At 40.7% G+C, this 25,951-nt stretch overlaps 1 protein-coding gene across 1 annotated transcript in view; it reads right to left on the reverse strand.

Moving 5' to 3' along the window:
* COL25A1 (collagen type XXV alpha 1 chain) overlaps positions 1-24,538 on the reverse strand; it is a 322,294-nt gene extending 297,756 nt beyond the window's left edge. The window contains exons 1-2 of the mRNA XM_071555983.1: positions 23,737-24,538; positions 23,119-23,188 (exon numbers count right to left, since the gene is read on the reverse strand). Of these exons, the coding sequence (XP_071412084.1) occupies positions 23,119-23,188; positions 23,737-24,126 (460 nt within the window). The 5' untranslated portion in view covers positions 24,127-24,538. The remainder of the gene's footprint in view (positions 1-23,118; positions 23,189-23,736) is intronic.
* Between the last annotated feature and the right edge of the window lie 1,413 nt (positions 24,539-25,951).

Raw genomic sequence — 25,951 nt, forward strand, 5'->3', positions numbered from 1 at the left:
CACTCTGAGAACTCTACAGTTCAAATTTAATGAGTAAGTGTACTGCAGTTCCAGTGCAAAGCTCAGCCATATTTGCACCTCCCTAAAACAGAATAGAAAAAAAAACCCAAACCCAAATCTTTCTTCTCCTGCAATTGCTCTACAAAATCAGGCCTTGAAGCCATGTGCCTATGCAGGACTGTGTCTCAGCCACTGAAGTGCATTCTATCTTCAAATAATACATGTCTTCTATTGTTTCAGAGCAAATCATGCTGTCTATGCTGCATGAAGGATGTGTGAACATTCAGCAAACAAACTGATGATTCATTACAGCTTAGAACAGCAATAGGACTTCATCATAATTCCAAACAAATTTGATCATTTGTAAACTCATTTTTTAAGAAATGTAATTAAAGTTTCATGTTCATGCATTATGCTCAGATGGTGACAGCTGTGACATTTTCAATTTGAACAGTGTCACTAAGATGGAGAGGTCTGAGACTGGCGCATTTCAGCAGAGCCTGATTACATGCTAGTACCTGATTTAAATAGCCAGAATTTTTAAGGCCTAACCATGCTCTATCTGTGCAGCTATTTCTTGTTTGCCTTCACAGACCATTGACCAATTCTAATATTTTGAAAGTGAAAGAGTCCAAAGTACTCAGAGTCTAGACTAAACACTCTTGGCTTCAAGCTTCTGTCATTAAGTCTGGTACAACTGGGCTGTGCTACAGGCACAGTATCACTGCCAATGGAATAGCAATTTTCAATCATGCATTAGAATGCACAGGGTAACCATGAGGGTGTTTTTGTACATTTGGAGAAAAAATAGATACTTGTCTCTTACATCTTTGCCCTGTTTCAACAAAGCATTTAAGTGTGTGGATTTGTAGGTGTTCATAAGGCAAGATGTGTGACACATACGATCATAGTAAGGACTTGCACTTACATTGATTTCAGCACCTAGTGTCCTTTTCAACCAAGTCAATGAGAAGCAGGCTCCAGAACAACTTTAGAAATCCAACCATCTTTCAATATTCAAAATTCCAGTTCTCCTATTTGCATTAAAACAATTGGCCATGTAGCACATCAGAATTAGAAACTACACAGGAAGTAGAAACTTTATCATACCCAGATAAAATACATGAGTATCAGGAAAACATAAAACTTTTACAAACCAACCCATGAAACTAAGTAAAGCATCCATCTGTTAGAGGCAGACACCATCAAGAACAGGGTTCGGTTCAAATGATGCTGACATACTTGCATCACTTTAAGCCAGGCTGGCTGAGGCAGCCTCTGTTTTCTTTCTTTGGTCCTTAATATTTCTACCTCAATGAAGATTCTCTAATTTATTTCCAACTTCTCCAGTTCAACAGTAGGACCAAGATGGAGAATTCCATCCTCAAGTCATATCAGAGTCCAGGGATAACATCTAGCATCTACCTAGTCATCTTGTTTCTCAACTCAGAATAAAAATGGACATCCTGATCCTTTTATCACAAGACTTCTCTCCATGTCTCCCAATTCAAAAGCAGTGTGTAAATTTCTGGTCACTCAGGAACATAGTTTGCACACCATTTTGGATTCAAGGCAGATATGAGGACTTGTATGGAATTTTTTGCCTAAGTCTCTTGTCTCTATCTCTCTATCAGTGCTCCTTTCTCTAACGGATCAACGCTTGCCAACCAAGTTCTTCTACATTCCAAATAATCTCATCTCCAAAACGTAAGTCTTGATACCTAAAAAAACCCAGCAGTGTCTGCACACTTTTGTTATTTCTAGTTTTTAAAACAGTACCTTTTAAAATAGCTTCCTCCTTCCTGTCCTTGCCATTTTGCACAACACGTTCAAAGATCTGCTTCCTTATTATCTTTCTTAAAGTCCCACTTAAAAAGACAAACCCTGCACTTTTCTATAACATGACAAAGTAATCAAATAAGACAACTTCATAGTACTTCCGGTGCTGATTTGATCAAATGATTGTCCCCAGCACAGGAAGGCCAAAAGAGGGTCAAGAAATTGATTAGGAGGATGGAGAATCTCTTCTATGAGGAAAGGCCAAGAAAATTGGGTCTGTTCAGCCTGGAAAAGAAGCTTCAGGGTGAACTAATTGCAGACTTCCAGTATCTGAAGAGAGCCTCACAAGAAAGATGGAAAGGGAGTTTTCACAAGACCGTGTAGCGAATGGACAAGAAGAAATGGCTTCAAACTAAAAGAAAGTAGGTTTAGACTAAATATTAGGGAAAAATTCTTCACTGTGAGGGTGGTGAAGCACTGGAAGACTGTCCAGACAAGCTGTGGATGCCCCATCCCTCTAAATATTCAAAGCCAGGTTGGATGGGGCTTTGAGCCAACCTCTAGAGAGAGGTGCCCCTACCCATGGCAGCAAGCTTGGAACTAGATGATCGTTAAGGTCCCTTCCAGCACAAACCATTCTATGATTCTAGATCAACCAGTACTGCCACACTGTTTACATGTTGCCCCCCTCAGCCTGTATTGAAGTTAACTTTTCCTCTTACTTCACAATGAAATCGTAAACTGTCAGGAATAGAGACTGCCTCTGTCTCTTCACCAACCTTCCCAGTTCCTTTATACAATACTTGGAGCAGCAACATCTTGGTCTTAGCAGAGTTCCTAAGCATTATGATAATACTAAAAGGAATAAGCATACTGTACATAAGACTATACCTATAAATCACTTGTTGATCACTGTTGTCATCTGTCCTACATAGGAAACAGCACCTTAAGAACTGCTTTGTAATGTAAACTGAATTCACAATGGTAACCGAATTCAGTACCGTGTTTGGAAATACATCTTATTTCTACTAAGAAGATAGTCCTACCTTTGCAAGCACTTAGGACTATCCTTTCAAAACTGCTAGCAGTTTGTTGCCAGTTTAATTTACTGGGATTAGGAGTTTATTTAGTGACATCAACCAAGACTTCCTAACCCCAAATGTTACTGATGACATATGAAAGTTTCCTTTGCAGTGCACAACTATGATGTGAAAAATTGCTTCACTATTAAATGATAAGTAACTGCTGCATTCTTTAAAATTCACTAAATATCATCAACATTATGCTCTATATACACAGCAAAACAAAATCAACACAAAAACCATGCCAAAACTGCTGATAGTTACAAAACCCTCTCAGAGCAATTTAACCAAAATCATTACTTACCTTCCTGAAATTTTTACAACATAAATAAGGAGTTTCTTATTTTAGATGCACGTTTCTAAGATCATATAAATAACAAGTGCTGCTATAAGATTGCTTAAATCTTGAGGATAGGCTATAATCCACTGGTTACAAGAATCGGCCCCCTAATGGACCCATTCAAACAATTTTTATGCGCCTTTGCACTTTCATAGAAGAGAAATAGCTACCCTCCCATCTGAATGAATCTAGATCACAAAGGCATTTCCTCTTTCCCCCTTCACACTAACAAATCCCCCAAAGACTACAGACAAGTTTCCCATCACCACAGGGGTACCAAGGCCAAAAAGCAAACTTAATGAGCCCAAAATGGAGACCTTCACTTGCAGAAATGTTAATCTTACTTTTAAGAGAAAGAGAGGTAAAGAGAACCCTGCAAAATATGTACAAAATAACTTGTAACAAAAACATTTATATCATTTCTTTTGTCCAGAGTTACCATGAAGGGCTTTAATTCAGAGGAACTAGTGGGAATACTGTTCCTCTTATTAAAATATATTAATTAGTGTAATATATACAGTTGTCTCCTTTGAAAAGCAAACCAAACCCATCAGAGGAACAGCAGGGTCCTGCAAGCACCCGCCCCCAGTCTTGGATTTACTCCTCTGAGGATGAAGTCCCAGAAGCTGCCTCTGAAGCTTCATCTCTTTTCATCTTTAAAACCTTCATTTACAAGCATAAATAACAATGGCATAATCATTAGCAACAACAAAGCTCAAACTTCATCAAGAATTGCTATCATTCTTCCCAGACTCTCAAAATAGGAAGGTTAGTCTACAAACCAGCATCTAGTTTTCAAATTACAGATTGTTAATGAAATCTCCAAATATATTTTCCAGGTCTGAAAAGTGACAATTATTAAGACAATGGTCTTAATGTTTCATTTTGTATGTGGACATAACAGTGCTAATTTGATTTATAGGGATATCCTGATCCCTAGAGTTTGCAGCAGCAAAAATAATAGCCTCAAAAATATTCACAAAAATAATATCCTATGTGCTGGCAAATAGCAAGTGTTAGCATTCAGCAGCCACCTCTAAACTGCTTGTTTAAGGTGAAAGTTATTTTAAAGCATAATTTTACATATCAGTTTAGATGCTACACTTTAAGTATTCACCACAGAAGACATCACCTCTACCTGAACATCACTCCAAGAAGAAAACTACTGGAGGTTGTAAGTGGGTTTTGGTGAAAATTTACAGTGTGTTCGGAGCCAATGTTTCCCATTTTTTGTTTCTGGTTTACATATAGATATATTTGTATCCGGTCTGTCTTTCTGCAGATCTGCTACTGGCCAAAAGATATAGCAGTAAGTGTACAGATGTTATTCAGAAAAAAACAAAACAAAACCAGAAACCAACTAAACAAAACAGTCTATAAACTATTTTAAAAGGAAAACCACAACACCAGACAAGACCATTGTTATTTTCATGCACATTGCTGTCTTAAACCTTGTGTAAGTCCAAAAGTATCAGTCATTTCATTAGCAAAGACCTCTGCAACACAAGCTTATGAGGGTTAGCATGGGTAAGAACTATTAGCCTTGTAACTCACACAACAATTCTTATGATGCCTAAGGAAAAATAGTAGTCTGCTTACTCCGGTGCTGACAGGACCAGGAATAATCATATTTTTGGTCTCTTAAGGCTATTATACTTCATGTCTTCATACACATATGGAAAAAACAGTCAGTGAAGGCATTGATTTACAAGTCAGTTTCTAGAATTCGCCATGCTTTAAAGTCATGTTTGTTTAATCACTGCTGCCACCTCATATACACAGAAGCGATGCCAACAGTACTATGTTTTTGACTGCAAGCTTTTTTCAGAAAAGGCACTGAAAGCACCAAGCTTGATCAAACTGTGACTCAAACCAAATAGACGCTCCCCTTGCTGTGAGGCCCTCGGTTTTCCTGAACCTAAGGAGCATTCATCCACCCCTCCAGCCGTTAGCTAGCCATGCCAACTTTTTAAAGGTTTAAGGAAGACACGGAGAGAAATGAGGAAAAACGCATCAGACAGATTCTGTTAAGTCTTGCAGGAAACTTCCTGCTGCAGTAAATTAATTGGTGAAAACAAAACAGGTAAAGGAGGTTGGTAGGGAAAGAGGAGCAAAAAAATACAGGAAAAAATACAGGTTCTATACATACATAAAAGGATGGCTTGTCTAAGTTTTCCCCTAACATTTTCAGAAGTACAGAGGATTTAGAGGTATATTTAATTCTAACTCTTAACATTACGTTTTACTGGCTATTTTAGAAGTACATCTACTGTATCAATGACCACAATTTCAGTATACACCTTGCCAAAAAAAGAAATTAAAAGAAGAAATAACTTTATATAGTTTCTGTAAACACTACTATAACATATTGAGTCAGCAACAGCACATGAGAGATAAACACTATGAAAATTAACTCGCTGTCATATCTCCTGTGGCATGTTTGCTTTTTTAACTTAACAGCCTATCAAGTACTTATTAGAGCCATACTTTCTTGACTTGCATGTAAAAATATCACTGAAGAAACACAGCCCCACTGAAACCAATGTAAAAAATCCTACCAAAAAAAGACCAAATACAGGCCAAATAGAAAGAAACTGAACACTGGCAAGCAGGTCTACAAAAGTTTAGCTAGCATGCTACTAAGACAGATATACATCCAAAAAGCAGCCCACTGCCCCCCAAATTGAGTTAGTAGCAGCATTTATTTTTCATCTTGGCAATTTAGAAAATTACCCCTTGACTTTAAAAGCTATTAGTTTCTTGAAATAAAATCATCTGACTGCAATATTTCGATACTACCATTCTATACAACAACAGAAATCTGGACAAGAGAGTACTGCCAACCTCTTACCTCCGTGGAACATTTCTCACATATATAAGCAGCACTCAGAACTTGAGTCTTCTTTCTCCTTTCTGACTGTGAGAGCGGAAAAAAAATATAGATTTTTGGTATCACCTCTACCTACAGGTAATCTATCTTTTAAGTGAATTCAGGTGTAAAGATGGCGATGAACAAATCCTGTAGCATCTGTGAAAGGAACTAAGTAATGATATCTGCTACAAACAATGAAACAATATTTAACTTACAGGGTGTGTTTAAGATCTGAACAACTGAGAAGCAACATTGGAAATAATTTCCAAAAATCAATTAGACTACTTCCATAAAGTAAGGGCAAAAGTTACCAGAATCTTTCCTGATAATTGATAAGTCTATTCTTAAAGACATCTTGTGATGGAGATGCTATTAACCATGAAATACAATCAGTTCCACTGCTTACAGTGCCTTCAGCAGGGAGAACAAGAAATAATCACTCCTTCCATTTTTTCTGTAGTTCTCTTTTAAGTCTTTGAAACCTTACTCCTCCCCTCAGTTGTATCTGTTCAAATCTAAAGCATGCCAGTACTCAAACTCCCTTCTCTCTACAGGCCTTCTTCTGATGGCTGTGGTAGCTGTGCTAGGTCTCTCCTCATTTAAGCCATGTTTGTATTTAAATGCTTCCCAGAACAGTACAAAATTCGGCAAATAATATTTTAGCAAGAGAAAGAACCATTTCATATAGATAACCTTGTTCTGCCATACATGCATGGTATCTGTCTTTTCCCACTTAGCTTGGTATTGACTATAAACCCCAAAAATTTGCATGTGACAGATGGAGTGCTAATCTAAATTCTTAATGCCAAAAAAATCAGTAAAAACAATGGCAACAAAAAAAAGAGCTATAAGCCTACACACATGGACAGGAGTGCACCAATATATCTGCATGGCTGCACAGGCAAATCAGTAGCTAAGGATCTAACACCTCATACACACGTAATACCCACCCTATTAACACATTCAGCCAACAGCAATATACATCTGCTTGGGGAACTTGGACCTTCATCCTAGAAAAAGCAGTCCAGTCACTATTTTAAAGGAAAAGAAGAAAGTAAGTTAGAAATGTCTCACTTTATTAACCAAGCTTTATTGCTTGGCTGTGTATCCTTACATCTCAACAGTCATCTCTACATGCAAAGAAGAATGCCCCCAGAATCCAAATAAACAGCAGAAGTGCAAATGGCTTGTTCTACCTCCTGGGTCATCAGAAGCACTATTTCAAAAGTGTTATTATTGAAAGCAACTCCTGGTGGGAGGCAGGAAGAAGGGAACTACACTGAATATAGCTTTGTTTTTCACTTGTTAGCATAAGCTGCAATGCTACCAAACAGAAATGTAAAAACCTCTCTCATCTGCAAATAAACACATGTATTGAAGACACAGAATTCACTTATTCAAAGTCCCTTTTTCTCCATATATCTCAACTATAATTGGCTTACACAAATACAGTTTCAAATTCAAATTTTAGATCAATCTAACAAGTGCAGCAGAGGTAGAGTACCACAAGTCTATCAGGAAGAAAAAGGCAGTGATCTATTTTAAGCTAATGAAAGAGCATGTAATTAACTTTCTCTGTGGATAAAAATGTCATTTTATTCAGTTCAATCATTTGACAGCACAATTTTTTAAAAAAATCATACTTTTTCAAAACACAAACATGTGTTCCAGATATGGAACTACTGGTTCTAGCCTTCCTTCTGATTGCATTTCAGAATGAAAACAGGGCCCAGAATTTTAGAAGGTATATATTTATTATATTTACACAATGTTATCCTTTGTGAAGAATTCTAATTTTTTTTCCACAAAAGAGCAGTCTTATTCTCTCAACAAAGCAGCTAAAAGGAAAGTAGCAACAAGTAAATGTCCCCTTGATATGCCTATGAAAAGTGTATGCTCCCATCACAAAGCAGCCACACACTCCCTCCCACTTGGTGTGGACTCAAGTGCTGCTGCTATTGTGTATTACGCATGATCTCTAGTGGAGAAAACCACCTGTTTGTTTGCCATGACAAGGACCTCCATGCACCCCTCCTCAGAGATCACTATAGATTCCTTGCAGACTTTAAACTGATGGCTACCTGTCACCGAAAGTCCTGCTTGAGCCACTTTTACTTAGCAGCTTCACCGGGTTTAGACTGAGCTGATGGATCACAGATCAACAAAAAGCTGTATGTCTGAACACAATTCAGTACAAAGATGTGAGTACCCCTCTTTCACATCTTTCTTTCAGATGCCCAAATGCTCTTCTCTTTGATTGCCTTGAGAGTTCTTTAAACAGTGTTGCTGGAGATGGCAATTCGATGGGATAGCTGTCTTCATTTGAAAGACAGTGTTCTTTAGAACTTGCAGGAATTTTCCAAAAGAGTCAGAAAAATTTTGGCTGTATTAGTCCCTATCCAAGTGCTATTACTAGTAACTAAGTTAAACAATTACAGTTCATCTCAAAGTATGCTTAATAACAACATAATGATATTGTATCCATCACTCTTCTTCTGTCAAGTTCCACACTTTACAAGACAAACACACACATCTTGGCAACATGTGGTCACTAGGTTACTAAGCTAAACATATAAACCACATGTCTAGGGGGAAAACAAAACAAAACTGTAACTATAATGAAAGTTTGCTTCTAGCACAATGCCAGTCTATAGGAGGGATCAGAGTTCAGGCCCTAACTGCTGTCCTTCCTGCTTTACACAAGCGGGAAATGGAAGAGAGAGAAAGCACTCACAGCAACACGATCCAGCAAGAAGGGATGACAACAGCTTTCTAAATCATTCAGGCCCATCTGTGTACCTTCAGGACCTCAACATCAATTTCTACTACAGACCACTGGTCTTGACAATCTAATGTTTCAATAAATAACAGAATGTGATGGTTCCAATGGTTTCGAGGAACATTGCTTTCAACACAGAGGAAGCCAGTACATGTAGTGTTTTCATGCTTCTGCTTTTGTAGTCTCACTGCCAGACCACAAGAGAGTAATGTAAAATTGGTAGCATTACAGTAAGCGGCTTGCTTAGAGAGTCACTTATTGCTGGTTCCCACTAGCCTTCATCTTCCTATAAATGCCCTCCTTGTCAGCCCTACACAGCACGATAACACCCTCTGTCAGAAGACAACATGCAGGCTAGCATTCTCTCCACTCACTGTTTTTCAGAAGCTGAGGATGTGCAATGACTTCTTGCCTACATTCATCATCTATGGGACCCCCCAGAAATAAAGGCCACGTACTCTACCGTGTGCTGTTGTTGAAGTCCCCAGCTAAACTGTCCCTTAAGCCTCTAAATCTGGACATCCTACATGAGTACACATGTCAGATGTGCTCCAGAAATGACATGCTACAGATGTGTCACTTTTTATGCCTTCTTGAATGAACTGTATTTGTTAAGCTTTAAGAAGCCCTTTCAGCAGTTTCAATTTAACACACCTTGCTGTCACCCACTGCTCAGACTATGCGAGCAGAGCCCCACGTTAAAAAAATCGTACCTGGTGGGCTGATAAACTCCCAACCTGAGCTGGGATTCAAATAAGTTGGGATTCAGCCAACCTTGAATTTGTTTGACACTTGCTGCTTCAGCTAGGTGCTTAAAAATCTATGGTGCTGGAATTCCTCCCAGGGTGTTACAAGAGATGGCTGATATCAATGTGGAACTTCTCTCCATTATTTTCTGTCTTGGGAGTCTGGAGAGGTCCCAGTTGATTGGAAGTAAGCATATATTGCCCCAAATTTCAAGGATAGTTTTAAGGAAAACCCTAGTAATGACAGGCCTGTCAGTCTCATTTCAGTGACTGATAAAATTAAGGAGAAAGTTACTCAGAGTTGTTGAAAAAACATGTAAGACACAATGCAGTCACTGGTCATAGTGAGCACAAGTTCAGGAGGGGAAAGTCCTGATAAACCAATTCAATTCTCTTTTATGACAAGGTCACTCACCTAAATACCAAGGGAAGTCAGTAGATGGGGTGGTTTGGAATTTTAGCAAAGATTTTGATACTGTCTCTCACAGTATCCTTCTGGACAAAATGTCCAGCATACAGACAGACAAGTCCATAATACACTGTGAGCAACTGGCTGATGAGTTAGTCACGTGTTTTAGTAAATGGGGTCACATCAGTCAACAGTCAGTCACCAGCGAAGTTCCCCAGGGGTTAATTTTAGGGCCAGTTGTCTTCGATGTTTTTACAAATTATCTGGATGCAGGAATCAAATGCACATTAAATAATTTCATCGAAGGTACTAAACAATGTGGACTTCATCAAGGGCAGAGAGGCCTTACAGAAAGATCTGGATGGACTACAGAGCTGAAAATTTAACAGGAGCAAGTACCAGACTCTTTAGCTGAGTCAGGGTAGTTCTGGTTATACACGCAAACTGGGGGACAAGAGACTGGAGAGAAGCCCTGAAGAAAGATGAAAGAGTCTGAGTTGATTGCAATCAGAATATAAGTCAATAGTGAGTGCTGCCAGCCAAAAGAACCAACAGTAACCGGAGGTGCACCAACCACAGCATCAACAGTCAAATGAGGGAGACAATTGTTCCACTTTACACTGCAGTGGTGTGGCCTCACCTAGAGGACCATGTGCAGTAGAAGAGGGCCAGATTAGTGTCCTGAGGAGGCCAACCAGCCTAGTGAAAGGTTTCAAGGGCAAGACTTACCAGGAGCAGCTGATGTCACTTAGATTGTTCAGCTTGGAGAAAAGAAAGGCAACATTTCTGTTAAGCACATAATGAATTTTCAAGCATAGCCTCAGCAAAGTGGAGAATGGGAGATCTAGTTAACATAGTTAAAAGAATAGACTGACTTGAAGAGAGGGGTCACCTCTTATCCAAGTATGAAAGTCTATTTGAGTAAAAACACACATGCATATGCAGACTTCAGTCATGTTGGTAAGGAAATCAAGATGAAGATGCAGCTGTATAGAAGGGTCTTTTTTTTCCCATCCCTCAGAACTGATGTTCTGAAGTAAGATGTTTAGCAGGCAGTCATTACCAGAGAGAGCAAGCACCATCTCCCCTCCTCCTTTTTGTATCTGGGTTGATGTCACATTGTATGCGAATACGTCCTTGGCCATTGTTAAGTCAGCTGACCTAACCTGTATCTCCTTCCACTAACCAAAGCACAGGTCTGTTATCAACACTTCTCTAGCTACCAATGCAGAAACACAGCACTGTAGGGTTATGGTGAGAAAATAAATTTTGGCTCAGCTAAATCCACTGCATCTTATCTAATCACTTCTAAACAATCAACAATCCTCAGAACAATACTCATAGGTCTGCAAACTATGAACCAAGATGCGAGCATATGTAACTTCACCATGAAGGTAAACATGTTTATAATTTTTACTATTCAGATCACCCCCAAGTGAAGCCAAAACTCTTAGAGTATTACATAACTAGTTCTGTATTCCTAGAAATAGATATAGACATAATGTTCTTGCTCAGAGTCTGGAAAGAATAAACAATAAACTGAACAGTAAATGAATAATAAAGTGTTTGTATGATGGATGAGAACTATCCATCAAACCTGAAGTAGATAACAATGTTGGCACACAAACATGCAAGCACAGGGATCCAAAGGAGAAAACAAAAAGAAAAAAGAGAAAAGCAAGACTGAGGCTCTCAGATTCCCGAATAACTACTGATTTCAGTTAAAATATTTGGGATTATTAACATGCCTGAAGTAATATACATGCATATATCAGGTCTGATTATTGTTAGTCAAGAGTTTCAATTAAAAGTTCCTTTCACCTGCCCTCAGTTAAAAGCAAAATAATGTTTAGATATCCAAAACTGTGGCGACACAAGTGGCTACTTTTGTCTATAGGTGATTTGAGCTGACATTGCCCACCTGTGCAATTAAGAATAATCCTCTGGAATTGTTTTTAAAACTAAAACATACTTGAAAGAAATTTCCAAAACATTACCATAATTGCAAGTTTACATTTTTAAAACTATGTTCACACACAATGATTCCAGCTGATTATCTCCTGTAGTATAGATCAAAATGCAGCACTGAGAGCTGATCCCCAAAATTAGAAAGTAGAGGTGAGGAATATGTTGGAGAGAAATACACTTCTGCTCCTCAAGACAGTAACTCTATTCAAAATAATGAGTACTTTGTCTTTTTCAGACTTTGGTTAATGCATTTACATCTATTCTCTTTTACAGATGCAAGAATTCAAATATGAAGATATTCCACCCCACCTTTACAGTCCTGTAAAGGAATACAGTCACAATACAGGACTGTTACTTAGTCGTCCCTGCTGTAATTCATTAAGCACAGTATTTCCTCTAAGTTGCATTCCTTTAAACTTATTATGAGAGAGCTTTTTCCAGAATGTTCCCAGTGTTCCAGTTGTTACAGTACACATTGAAAACAGATTAGTTTCTCCTTATTATCCTAAAATGGACTGGAATTGTTTGGAATACATCAAAATATCACCTTGTAGCAGCAAATCAATTTTAAGAGATGTAAAAAATGGAGGATGTCAGTGTTGCTGTATTTCTCCCTTATTGCTGGGGGTTCAGTTTTCAAGGCTCACACTTCTTTAACTGGACAGCTTATGTGCAGACTCTTAACTGAATGTGCTGAAAGAAAGTCCTCCTACCACAGCCTGGAATTCAGCTGAGAAATTACACAAAGCTGTTCTAAGGTGAAATCCACAACTGTCAGACTTAAATACTAATCTCTTTTTACCAAGATTAGTCTCCCTGCACTAAAGAAATACAGTGCATTTACATGCTTTGCTGCATTGGAAAAGCACTTGATCTCCACATAGAGAAACCTTTCCAGCCTTCTACAAACATGGCTGTCATCATTACAAAGACACCAACTCTAAGTAAGTATTGACAATGGCTGTCTAAGCACTGGTTCATTTTAAACTGATGCCATACTACTGTCTTTCAGCCACTCTGGTTCATCAGTATTCTGTGTGCCTACTCACAGGAACCACTTGAGAAACATATTAAAGATGATCCTAACTGAACCGTGACTTCTTCATAAGCACAGACAGATAGCTACAGCAAACATCAGGATCCATTTCACTGATACCACTGCATCTGTAAGTGACAACTAAAAGCCGTTCCCTGAGCTGCATACTATTAGCTGGCACAAAAAACTATCAAGCATCCACCAGGACAGAGAACAAATAAAAGCAGAGTTCAGCTCATCACTGCCATAAGTACCACCTTAACAATGACACCACTTTGGTCTACACTTGGGTCTGTGTGCACAGAGCACATCTCCTGGTACAAGGGCCAAATCAGGTGCTAGAAAGTATTTTTACTGAAGTTTGAGAAGGCTATCCTGTCTGAAAAGTGAAGGGTATGAAGACAATAGTACACTAATCACCTCTGTGTCAAGTTGAAGTGACAGTTCTCTACACTTCTTCCTTCAGCTGGCAGTACTAGCAGAACAGGAGTGGTGCAGAAAATATTAAAGGAGCATTTGACAAAAAGCTCCAGAAGAGTTGACAGTACAGAGAGTCTACAGCCAACACTGAACAGTACTTGTCATAGCAATGCCATTAGGCATCATCTGGATGTAAACTCAGTGCTTGGAGAAGAGATTATTAATACACAGGCTATGGAGTTTATCCTTTTAATCCCCTGCGGATATACCTCTATGCTCAGGTATCAAGACTTCCTCTAAGAAGATCAAGGGAATCGGAACAGGAGCTTACTCAGAGAGTATGGGCACAGGGTGGGGAGGAAAAGAAGTGCCTGCAAGCAGCTGGTTCTCATATTATTAAGGGATTATTAGAGATGCCAGCTAAAGGAAATACCTCCTCTATTTGAGATGTATACACTTTGACTTTCAGCACTGCAGTCCTCTGTGAAGACCCTACTGTCATCCAGCTGAAGCACTGATATCTAAGAAACCTTACATCATTTCCTAGCAACACAACTAGTACTACCAGTGCAAGCAAGGCTTTAGCCTGTAGCCAGCTATGCTCTTGCTCTTACAGATTATACATGACCTTAACCGCATAAATATGCTCTCAGTGTTTATTTAGTACCCTTGAAGCCACAAAATGTTGTTCTGCTTTCAGATATGCATACACAAATCTGTCACTGCTGCAAGAACAGCCACACCTCTGATAAAGAGATTTTGGTCTCCAATACATTTTCCTGGTTCCAAAACTACTTCTGTGTTCCCCAACCACACACACACTCCCCTCCACCCCCCACAATTTTAGAAAAGATCTTTTAAATAGCAGTTTACAAACTTAAGCACAGTTGGCTGAGAATGAGACTATGCTCATCAAAGAAACCTAACTCATAAGCTAAATCTTTAACTTTTTTCTGTGCTATTATATTCAGAAAAGGAATATTAAAAATACTCGAGTGGAAGGTAAAATAAATGTGGGGTTTTTTTTCTTACGATGGAATAAACTGCAAAAGTCTTATTTTCTACAGTCTTCCTTACATGATATTTACAGCTCTTACTCTACAGCCCCTTACTCCTAAGGGTAATAAAACTATTTAAAAGAGTAGTAGGAAGAACCAAGTTCATGAGCTACTTGGTTCTGCTTTAAAAAAAAAAAAGAGAGAGAGAGAAAATTATACACTTCTCTCCCCCAAATCCTTGCTGATCAGACGAAGTATCCAGGTATCAACATACTGAAATAGTACCTTGCACAAGCCCATTATTTCAGTCAGCAGAAAGCAGTGGATCAGCCTCCTGACTTTATGCAGGTTTTCCTTGCTACAGTGAGGTGCGTTCTATGCTATGTCACCAAGATTTGGCAGGCAGCCTATTGGGTGCCCAAGATAGGGCAGAGTGTGACAAACTATCAAAACCATCATACTGCTATGTTATACAGTCCAGTGTGAAGCATTAAAAAGAGGACCGAGGATCAAACAGAAAGATCATTTGATACTCTTCCCCTCAACACTTCCTCAGCTAAGCTTATAGAAGAGTTACAGTGGAGGGGAAACTACTTAAAGAGACTTATGTCCATCATTATTCCACGTACAGTCTCCTTTTCAACTTCCCCAAGAATCTGTTCATCTGTGATCCGCTCTCCATTGTAAGCCCAAACAAGATATATCAGCAAAGGTAGAAATCTATGAGAAAAACCTGTAAGTCATATTCCTGAAACACCAAATAAAACACCTAAGCGCTCCAAAAGAATTACACAAATCATTCAAGAAATCTTCTAATACACTTGTCCAATACAATAATTGCAAATGATATTCATGCACAACCAAAACTAAGATGGTAATTCTAGTGCCTAACACAGACTAAACTAAAAGCACTCATTTTAATAGACCCTATACTTTCTTCATATTTGTCAACTTCTTGATCAATTTTTAAGGCAGCACAGAACAAAATATTATTGCTTAAAAGCTTCCTTGCTTCTTGGATGAGCATGTCTAAGCAGGTCTCTGAAATAGTTGTATTAATTTTCAGAACATTCTAACATAAAAGGTAACACCACAGTTTTATCAGGTCTGTTATTACACTCTTTCTTCATTCCATTCATTGTTTCTTTGCCCTATCAGTGGCCATCATATCTTTGATAATTATAAGAACATATATTTCTAATCTAGTAAAAAGGTTTACATAGATATATACTAACTTTATATTTCTTCAAAAAGCTCACACAGCAGCATCTGTTGCAAAGCCTTCCAAGCACAAGAAACAGTTCTCTTCAAACACACATGCAATATTTACAATATGTGTAAACGCCTGCTCCTATAAGCATACATCTGCACATATGAACAAGAAACTATTTTAGTACAACTCCCACTCTGTAAAAAACAAACAAACAAACAGAAGAGCAGATAGGACAAGTTTTATAGTGTGCATCACAGACAAAACTGTCTTCCAATAGCTTTTAAAACCTATTTTAAAGAGAGCACAATGACCAGATTTTCTGCTTGAACACAACGGATGGAAGAAGTGGTTTGCTTCACCAATAAGGAGATTGTAGTCTGCCTGCTAAAAACTAGGCAATTGATAGAAATATTTCAAAAGTAGATTATTTTAGCTTAGGTACATCTATGCACAAGCAGTTTCTTGCACTAAGTGTTTACCTATCTACAGAGCACCACACTTTTAACTAAGGAGATTATTTACATGAGCTGCAGGACTTAATCACAAAATTAAGGCAGATTAAGCAACTTGAGCCATGAATTACTGCAGTTGTGAACCACATGGAGGGCAATATTTGACAATGACAGCCTAGATACATTTGCTCTAGAGTCCACTACCATGCATAAGATGATGTCCTGGAGTATCAACTTGTCATTTCTAAGGTTGTTCAAGTCTACATAGGCAAGAAAAAAGCTCTATTTACATAAAAGGTATATATGAATCTTGCACCTTCAAGTTGGGCATTCTGTTCTGAAAATATGTCCTGACATTTATTTTTATTAAGCTCTCACAAACAGCTGTTTCTGCTTAACTTAATCTCATTAAAAGACCCAAGCAGATGAATTTAAGCAGGAACTGTTCTACTGTAAGCCTAACCTGTAAAAACATGACAGTCCACAAGCTTCCAAAAAGCAAGCCTGCCAGCATGGTGTTCACTGGATATCTAACTGCAAGCTGCAGCTTTAATTGTAGAGGGTGAAAAAGGTTTCTTCCTCCCTGTAGTATTCTATGCCTTCTTACCTCTTATTAATAGTTCTAAGTAAGCAATCAGATTTCCTTTTCTGTGTCTGACTTAGGAAATGAACTGAAACAATGAAGGGGAAAGGTGCTCTGTGCAGACTAGCCTTCCTAAAGAGGCTAGTTTGCTATAAAACAGCTTCCGTCAGTCATGCTGTTTTCAAATTTAGCTGATTTTTACTGTGCTAAGTATAGACAAAATAGACAGGTAAGCTGAAGCCAGTAAATTTCAGAAGGGATTGAGAAAGCAGATGAGTCCTGTAATGCAGGTATGTCAGTGCTGTTCTCCTGCCAATACATTCCCCAAAACCTACTATGTATGTATGCCTGGGCTTCGCAAACGAAGATTTTTGGGAAGGGCTCTTTGCACATGGGTGTGCCCTTCGAGCCTGCGCAGTGGGTTTTTTAGGTGAGGCTCAGCGAGCAGGGAACTGGCCCCACCCTTTAACTCCTCACGTTCATCTGCCATGGCCGAGCGAGCTTGGACAGTGACAGTGAAGTCCTCAGGACTAGAACCTACAGCCCCTGGTATTCCCAAGAGGTCTCCCATCCAAGTACTAACCGGGGCTGACCCCACTCAGCTCCCGAGATGTGACGGTATCGGGTGTCAGGGAGGCATTTAACAAAAACTACTAGCCTTTAAGAAAAGGGACCGGGGTTAACTATTGTTAAATAAAACTCAGTTATATAAGCTTTAAAGACTCTTTAAGGGAACATGCATATTTTTCACAATTTAAGAACGACAACAAGGAAAAGAAAAAAACAAAAACCCACCACCAGACACACTAGGGGCATTGTTCAGAAGTGGGCTTAGTGGCCATTTCTTCCACTGCAACACTCACAGTACTTGAACTGCTTTGACACTTCAGTAGTTTGAGATGGACCACTGCCACACAGAAGTATAAGAGCATAATATAAGAACATCTCATAATATAAGAACAGTTAATGCAAATAATCAAACCTTCATTTTCATATGCCTTGCTTGACAAAATTGCACAAGTTAAAACTTATTCAAGTTACAAAAAACCTTTTGTTAATAACACTTTTGCAGTCAAAATCAACCTTTGCTACAACATTGTTGAGATCAATAATACTACAAAAGACAGAAATCTGGTGCAGTCTGCTGTCAATCAGAGTTCTCTCTTTTGAGCCACTTTATGTTTCATTCATCATGCTGCACACCCTACATCCTTACCCCGAGGGAAGGGAATTCAAAGGTCACATCTTAGCCAATAAAATATATTTAGCTATTTTGTGAGGAGAAAACAGTAACTTTAATCAGTCATCCAAACAAGACAGCAGACTACCCAGAAGGTTGCATGCTGCTGCACATCAATAAACGTTTTGATTTAGGAACTGAAAAATATCAAACCAGTGAAGGTATGAAAGGGGAACTCGGAGACCTGTCAGAAAAATTATAAAATTAGAGCTGAGCACTGCATTCAGCAAACAGATGATACAGACATGGCAGAAATAAGTAGTGCTGGGAGCTAGGTTCAAATAGCACACTCTGAAATTCTAAGTAACAGGAAAAAACACTTTGGATACTTTCTATATCTATCTGCAATTTCTTTTGGGTCTCACCACTGGTAAACACTTAAGTCAGCTCCTCTTTTGTCTTTACAGAACTGCTTCACTGTAAGCATAATTAAAAAAAAAAGAAAAAGTAATACCCTGCTGATACCTATTTCAGGATTCTTTTAATCCTCAAAATTGCTTTCTCCTCCATTCTTTCAGTCTCACTAATTGAAATGCTCCAGGGAACAGGCCCTATGGAACACATGGAAATAAAAAAGAGAGCCTAAATTGTACTTCCATTGCATGTCAAAACAAACATTAGATGCTTAAGATGACAAAAACATTACCAGGATGCCAATACACTGACTTTTGCCCTCCATGCTGCTATCAAAATACATTGCAGACTCATCATCTTAGTGAAGAACCATAGCAGTAGAACAGTTTTCCCACTAGAACTATTATAACCAGAGTAAGATCAACTGCTATTCTATATTCCCCCCAAAACAATCTGGCTTATGGCATTTCGCCTCCTGAATGAACAGGTTTATACGCACACAACTATACTGAAACAGGCTTTACATTCTGACGGCAGCAAATTGCATAGTGAAATAGGAGTTACTTCAAATGCCAAACCATAAAGGTTTTTAAGACTGGAACAGTGAACCAAGATGACATGATTACAAAAGCAGCACATCATAGCTGGCTAAGAAAGAATGATGACAGTGTTTGTGACTGGAATGGACCTGAAGCCACAGAAGGGGAAAGGGTCCTGTGAAGGCACTGAAGTCACAAAAAAAATGCTTATTTATTGATGGGAAAAATACAAGAGAAAGGACAAAGGAAGAAACATTACCTTTGTCACTAAAGAAAAACGAAAGCAAATTTGTGGTCAACTTTGACAGGCACCCAGCACTGAAGTTCAAGCTAATGGAGGGAAGGGGGGGGGGGAAGGGGCTGGGGGGGGGGGGGGGGGTAAAAAAAAAAAAAGGCAACCAAACCTCAAAGCCTACTTACCCCATAAAGTTATTTGCAAGCTATAGTGAACATACATACACAGTTAGAGTCAAAAGACATCTCTTATGCTATGTAACTTATATGTTGTCAATGCAAAATTAAAGAAATTTATTTCTTTAAGGAATAAATTAATTATAAGAGGAAAGGTAAAAAAATGTAATTGCTTCCTAAAACTGGCCACTGGCCAAAAGGAACACACAGAACTGTACATAATCACCAGACAACCTTCCTGCTGACCAAGCTTGAACTTCTGGTACCAACAGATTCAACTTCTGCCAACATTACCTGACTCCAAAAGCAGGCTTGGAGGGGCCACTTACAGAATGAAACATCATGGCACAAGACCACAAGTGTCAGAACTTGACCCTTATATTAAATACAAAGGATCAGATTGCTAAAACATGCCAGCATATGGTTATTCTTGTTGAAGTCTACAGGTCCTAGGTATACACATCAATGATGCTGAGAAGAGAAAATCTGAAGAATCTCCAATTAATCAAATTCTTAAAACTCCGTTGAATGGGGAGTATCCCTGTCCTTTCTGCATGTGTTACTCTTTCCACAACTTGCAGTTCTTGGCAGCTGGCAAGAAGTATCCACCACAGTGCTTGACTGTTCCTCATAAGGGCCGATTATGCTTCCATAACCATTTAAAGGAAGGTTTAGAAGTATGAAATAATTACCTACACACCTATGCTTTCTGTTCACCTTTTACAGAATAAAAGAATTAATTTACAATAAAAAAAAATCTGACAAAGGAAAATTGATTTATTACGCTTAAAATAATTGAAGTCACTCAGCTTGCCCTCCCCAGTCCTATGTGCAGGAGCCAACTACCAGCAGTGACTGCAGCACCAGTTTCAAGTGTGAGATTTATGCTGGCGCTCTTATTAGAGCTGAGGTAATTTAATAGGAATGTCAGCACAAATTTACTTTTCAAACTTTATTACTCTGCTTTAAGAACAGAAAGAATGCCTGCTATTGTAATTTTTAAAATATTTGCAAATCTTTGGTATCTGATTTTAGTCCTGCAGCATTAAAACTAAAACTCTAACATCACCTCACATTATGTTTCTTTTACAAGAAAATTGAAAATAAGCATTAGAAAAATCCCCCATAGTGCAAAGAAAGTTTTAAAAAAGAAATGCGATCACTCGTCACTACAGAAAAAATTCAAAGCTACTGTTGAATTAAAAGAAGCTACACATGGACTGCTCTGCAAGCTATGAGCTTGTGAGTCTGGTTTCCATTGGTATCTGAGCCACTTCCCTTTGAACGTGCAGGTTCCTACCATGGAGAGCCACAAGGGGATGAACATCTCAAACTAATGAGATCCACACCAGTTGCATAACTTTAATCTTTAATCAGAGGCCACATTCTAACCCTCCTGTCTGCAGATTGAATTTCTTTCTCTTCTTTTAGTAAAGGAAAATGTAGTCTATTTTTAAATAATCTTTATTTCTCTTTAAAGAGCAGGATGATGGAAACTGTCTTGGTGGCCATTGGATAGTGACCTTTTCTCACAGCCCAGGGATGTTTCAAAAAAATTACTTCTCTACCATGAAGGCCTTACAAAATCATCTCTAACAGACATGTATTTTATTACTACAGAAACCCAGGACAGAAATGCAGAAGCTGAGCAGACTACAGCAGCCAAAGAGAACCATGTGGGGAAGTAAAGACTCAGTGTACTCTTTGGCTTTGCAAATAGCAGGCAAGAGAAAAACCACTGAGTTTCCATTATATTTTTCTTATTAACCCAAATGCCATTTGAACACTGTAGTCCAAATTGCAATAGCAGCATTAAGGATGAAAATAAAAGCCCCTCCTGTGCAGTCAAAAAGGAATTCTAACAGAGTGAACAAAATGCAGAAACAATTTATTCGCTCTATTCTCCCCTGCTCTGCCTAATGCCTGCCCTTAGGAAGGCACTGTGCTCAGGTGGTGGTGCCACTCAGCCCTTGATCTCAGAGAAGGCTCCCAAGACGATGCCATTTTGAGGTAGACACCTGTCCACTGGCAACAAGTATGAGAGCATCAATTCATTTTAAGCTGTGCAAAATGAGGCTACCACATGACAACATCCTTCAGTCACTACAAAACTTGCTTTCAAACTGAAACAGCTACCAAGAGGTGAAAATTTCCATATCACATTCCTATTCCCTCCTCTCTGCAATTTATTTTTTTTCTTCTATAATCATCCACATAAGTTTTCCTGGTCTTATGAAACTTGCTCCCTTGAAAATATTTCCCAAATCACTTTATTTTGACTTTCATGTAGCAAGGATTTTTACAACGTGTGTGAGAAATATTCTGTTGCTCATCACCTATTTGACAAAACAGACTTCTTAAGAAAAAAGGTCAGATAAAAATTGGTATAATGTGGAGCTCTAGTGGTAGTGGGGAAGTAAAGCAGGGTGTAACACCAACAATGAAAAAGCAGATAGTGACCTTTAGTAGGAAGCCAGCAAGCTAAAACATCATAACAGATGGATTTAGAGAAGGAAGAACAAGAAGGGAAAGAGTTTAGCATCAAATTCAACATTTCTGGCTCACAGAATACATCTCTGCAAACAACATGATGAGTAACCTTCATTTTCAGTGCATAAACTTGACTCTTGTAATTTATTGCAGCAAAGCAACAGAAAAAATAAGGTCAACACAGTTTGCTTATGTTAGCCTAGAAGGAAAAAAAAATATATATAATATGGCAGCAAACCAGCATTCCTCACCAAAACTAGCTGGGAGTAGAGTAATTCTATGCACTTTTTTAAAGCACTCCTAGTCATATATATTGTCTTGTTCATGATAGCCATGGCAACTCCTGTACCAGCCAGTAAATACTTTGTTCTCAGCTGTATCATCAGCAAAATACTGCACCAACCACTGTAGGCAACTTTAACACCAAGATTACGTAGTCCCTTCAGATGATGAGTTTGGCAGGAATTACATCCTAAACTAGAAGAGCTCCTTCCTTATATACACAGTACTATTACACATCCTTCTGGCAAGCATAATCAGCTTAAGTCCTGTTGACAGTCAATATTCCACCTGTAAAAGAGATGTTTTTTCACAGAAAGTGACAGGATATTTAAAGCATACTCCGCATCTAGTGTTCCTCATCACACAGAGGAGACTGGAATTCCTCCATCACCCTGTGAAACACTGGCATTATTTTCTTAATTTTTAAGATGCTAGTTGAACTTGGGTATACATACAAGGAAGTTTATAAAGCTAAAACAACACTGACAGTTATCAGTCTATTGAAAAGGAGCACAAAAACACAGGAAACATTACTGTGTGAATGTACAAACAACTGATTGCAGTATCAGGTAGGCCCATTACCAAAGTCAAGCAACATCCCTGGTTGCATAAATACACTGAGTTCTGAACACTCAGTAAGAAACCTGCAATTCCTTCCTAAGGAAACTGCTTTCAACAAAGGCTACAGACAAACGAGACTGAAAAAGCTCTTGTATGTATTACTGCTAACTTGCAACACTCTCCACCCATTTCAATCCATGTTATAAATTGTTCAGTATTTTTACTAGAGACTTTTGTTCTACTTCCCAAGTTGAGCACACAATGCCTTGATTCAGTACTACATTTAAGACAGAGCATATTTCAACTTGCTAGAGTAGATCAGTAACTTCATCATAAGCGTTATTGTTTGGCAACATCCAGCCTAACTGGGTTGGGTTTTTTTTACTAGCATTAATTACAATCCAGTGCCACGGTGGAAACAAATGATTTCGGGCTTTACACCTTTTCCATCCAAGGAACTGCAGTTGAATGAAGACGTATTCCCTGGATCTGAATAACGTCTATTTGAAAAAACTGGGATACCAAATACCCTTAGAGAGGAGACTTTCCAGCTGTGTCTGTTACCTGGTGGGCAGCTGCACTCTGGAACCGCTTCTCTCGCTACTCGTATTTTTGCCAAGTGCTCGTAGGATTTCTGTGGGGGAGAGAAGCAACATGAGGGCACTCGGCGAGCGAGTTCCACCACAGCCAGCGCTCCCGACCGCAGCCGCGAACCGGGATTTACCGCTATTTCACGGGCTGTGCAGCCAGCGATCGCTTCTCCGCTTGGACTCGGCCCAAGGTGTCTCACTGACTTCACCACCCCCACAACAACAAAACCAAGCCCGACACCTCCGACTCTCTCCCACCGCCGCCGCAAGTGCCCCCCTCCTTTTTGCCTTCTCGACACGCGCGGTCCAGAAACGAGAGAACGGCGCAAATTACAGGCGGGAATAGCGGCGGGGGCGTAGGCAGGGGTCCCCCGCGACCCCCATCCTGCCCGTTCCAGCAGCCCGGGGCGCCCCCAGACCCGCCTCTCCCCCGGCCGCGCCGCCCCCAGGGGATGCGGGCTCACTTTCGCTGCTTTCCCCCTCACCTCCCGCCCACGCAGCTCGCTCCGACCTCCCGCCGCCCCGCACACGGCATCCCCCAGCCTCGGCACATGCACACCGCACCAAGAGCGGCCACCCCCGTCCCGCACACCTGGGCGAGAAGTCGCTCCACTTTCTCCTGCATCATCGCGTTCAGCTGCTCCAGGAAGAAGCCAGGCAGCGGCGGGAGCGGGGCGGCGGCAGAGAAGCTGCCTCGGGCGCCTTCGATGGCCGCGACCCTGGCATGGAGGTCGCTGGTCCGCACCCCCAGGTAGACGCAGGAGGCCGCCGCCAGCGCCGACAGGAGCGCAGCCAGCGCCGAGCCGAGCCCGGACCGCTGCGGGCAGCGCTCCCCGCCGCAGCCGAGCTTCCCGAGGCCGGGCTTCCCGCTGCCGCCGGGCTTCCCGCTGCCATCCCGTCCTGCGGCTCCGCGGTTCTTGCCCAGCGTGTTCTCACACCCTTCAGCTGCGGCGGCTTTGATTTCCTTTCCTCCGCCCCCCATGGAGGCAATTAGTTTACAAACAGCAGCAACAAAAAAAATAGCAACGAAGTATGAGGAAATAAATGACAAAATAGCAAAATAGTATTTAAATAAAAATAAATGCGGTAAATAGAAGAAGAGCCCTCACACGGGTTCCCACTCTTTAAGGCGGAGCGGCGGCGCGCACCGCAGCCCGCACCTCACCGCTCCCCGCCCGGCAGCGGGTCGCGACTCAGCCCCGCAGCGGGGGGGGCGAGCAACCAAAAGCCGGCAGCAGGGCTGGGTGCGGAGCGAGCCCCCGCGGCTTCCACCCGCCCTCCCGAGGAGCAGCGTGCTCTGCTAGCGGCTTGCCACTTGTCAGAGAGGTTTTCAGGCGCGGGGCGGGAAGCGCCCGCCTCCGCTCTCCTCCCCGCAGCCGCCGCCGGACTTGTTGCTCCCCCTCCACCTGCCTGCCGGCGCCCAGCAGCCGCGCCGCGCCAGGCGGGGAAGCCCACAGGCGGCAGGCAGCCCGCGCTGCCCCGCGGAGCCGCCCCCGCCCGCCGGACCACCTCCCGCCCTCATCGGCATAATTTATTCACCTAGGCGGAGGGGCGGCCTGAGTAGCGCGGAGGCTTCCTGTGCATTACGTGTGCACGGACCGCGGGACATCAGACGCACGAATTAGGAGGGCGAGGGGCGCCGAAGCTCCCCCCACGCCAGGAGGTACCGGGGAAGGGGCTGCACGGGGCGGCCAGCCCCGCCGGCGGAAGCTCTGGAACACTGGGCTAATTTACGGCGGTTTATGGCCGGGCTGTCAATGCCCACGGTGCGGGCGTAAAACACGGGAGCACTCTGTCGTCCCGTTCTTTTTTTAGAGCGCGGAAGATAAACGTGTATAACTCATCGGCCCGGCTCCCGGCGAGCGCGCAGGCAGGCGATGCAAGGGCTCACTTCTAAGGGAGCAGTATGCACTAACTCCCCACTGCATGGGGAACGTTTAATTTTAGCCAGTTTTCTCTCTGCTTATTTGCCAAGTTGCTTCTTCACTTTTCCATGCACACTGGCCAGTTTTCATCGTTCCTGGTTTGGTTGACTGGAAAGGAAGCACCAACATCCATATACCTGCACACATAGCCTGATAGGAAGTTTGATTTTTTCTGGTCCTTCCTCTTGTGCCTCTTATCTTCCAAATGATGCATTGACCTGCTGTAGTTTGGTTTGCATCTTTGTGCTACTACAATGCATCTCCCACACAGCATTTTTGTGTGACATTTCTTGTGCTTAGTACACTTTTTGAACCAGAGCAGTTTCTCAAGTGGGGCCAGACACTGAAGAAATGCATAGCTCACCCTGGCTGGAATCATGTGAAGACTGACCGCTAACAAGATACAGACTCACGGGTTGAAAAAGACACTTAACTGACTATGGCACTTCTGAGACAAGACTAAGAGTATTGGTTTATACTATGAGTATACTATACTATACTATACAAGTTTCCTTATGGAATCCTGTTTGTGCAGTTTTATTATCTATTGTTTCCCAAGTATTCAAGCAGTCACAAATGCCATGAAGATGTGGATCCAAAAAGCTTTGTGGGTTTCAGTATACTTACTTGGACTTTGACTAAAGTGTACTAGAAGTTCATAGCTTGTCATTCATTCTTCATAATTTGTCTCTTCTTTCTAAACAAAAAGTTGTGGACTCTAGCTGGGGAGAAGAAATCACAATTACATAGCCCTAGGGAATAGTTTCATCACAATAAACAGTTAACAGTTACAATAGACAGTTTGCAAACAAATTCCCCCAAGCAGCACATAGCTTATGATCAGGACTTGTGAATAACAACTGCTCTTTTCAAAATGAGGAC

Source organism: Pithys albifrons, chromosome 5, assembly GCF_047495875.1.
Source record: "Pithys albifrons albifrons isolate INPA30051 chromosome 5, PitAlb_v1, whole genome shotgun sequence".
NCBI lineage: Eukaryota > Metazoa > Chordata > Aves > Passeriformes > Thamnophilidae > Pithys > Pithys albifrons.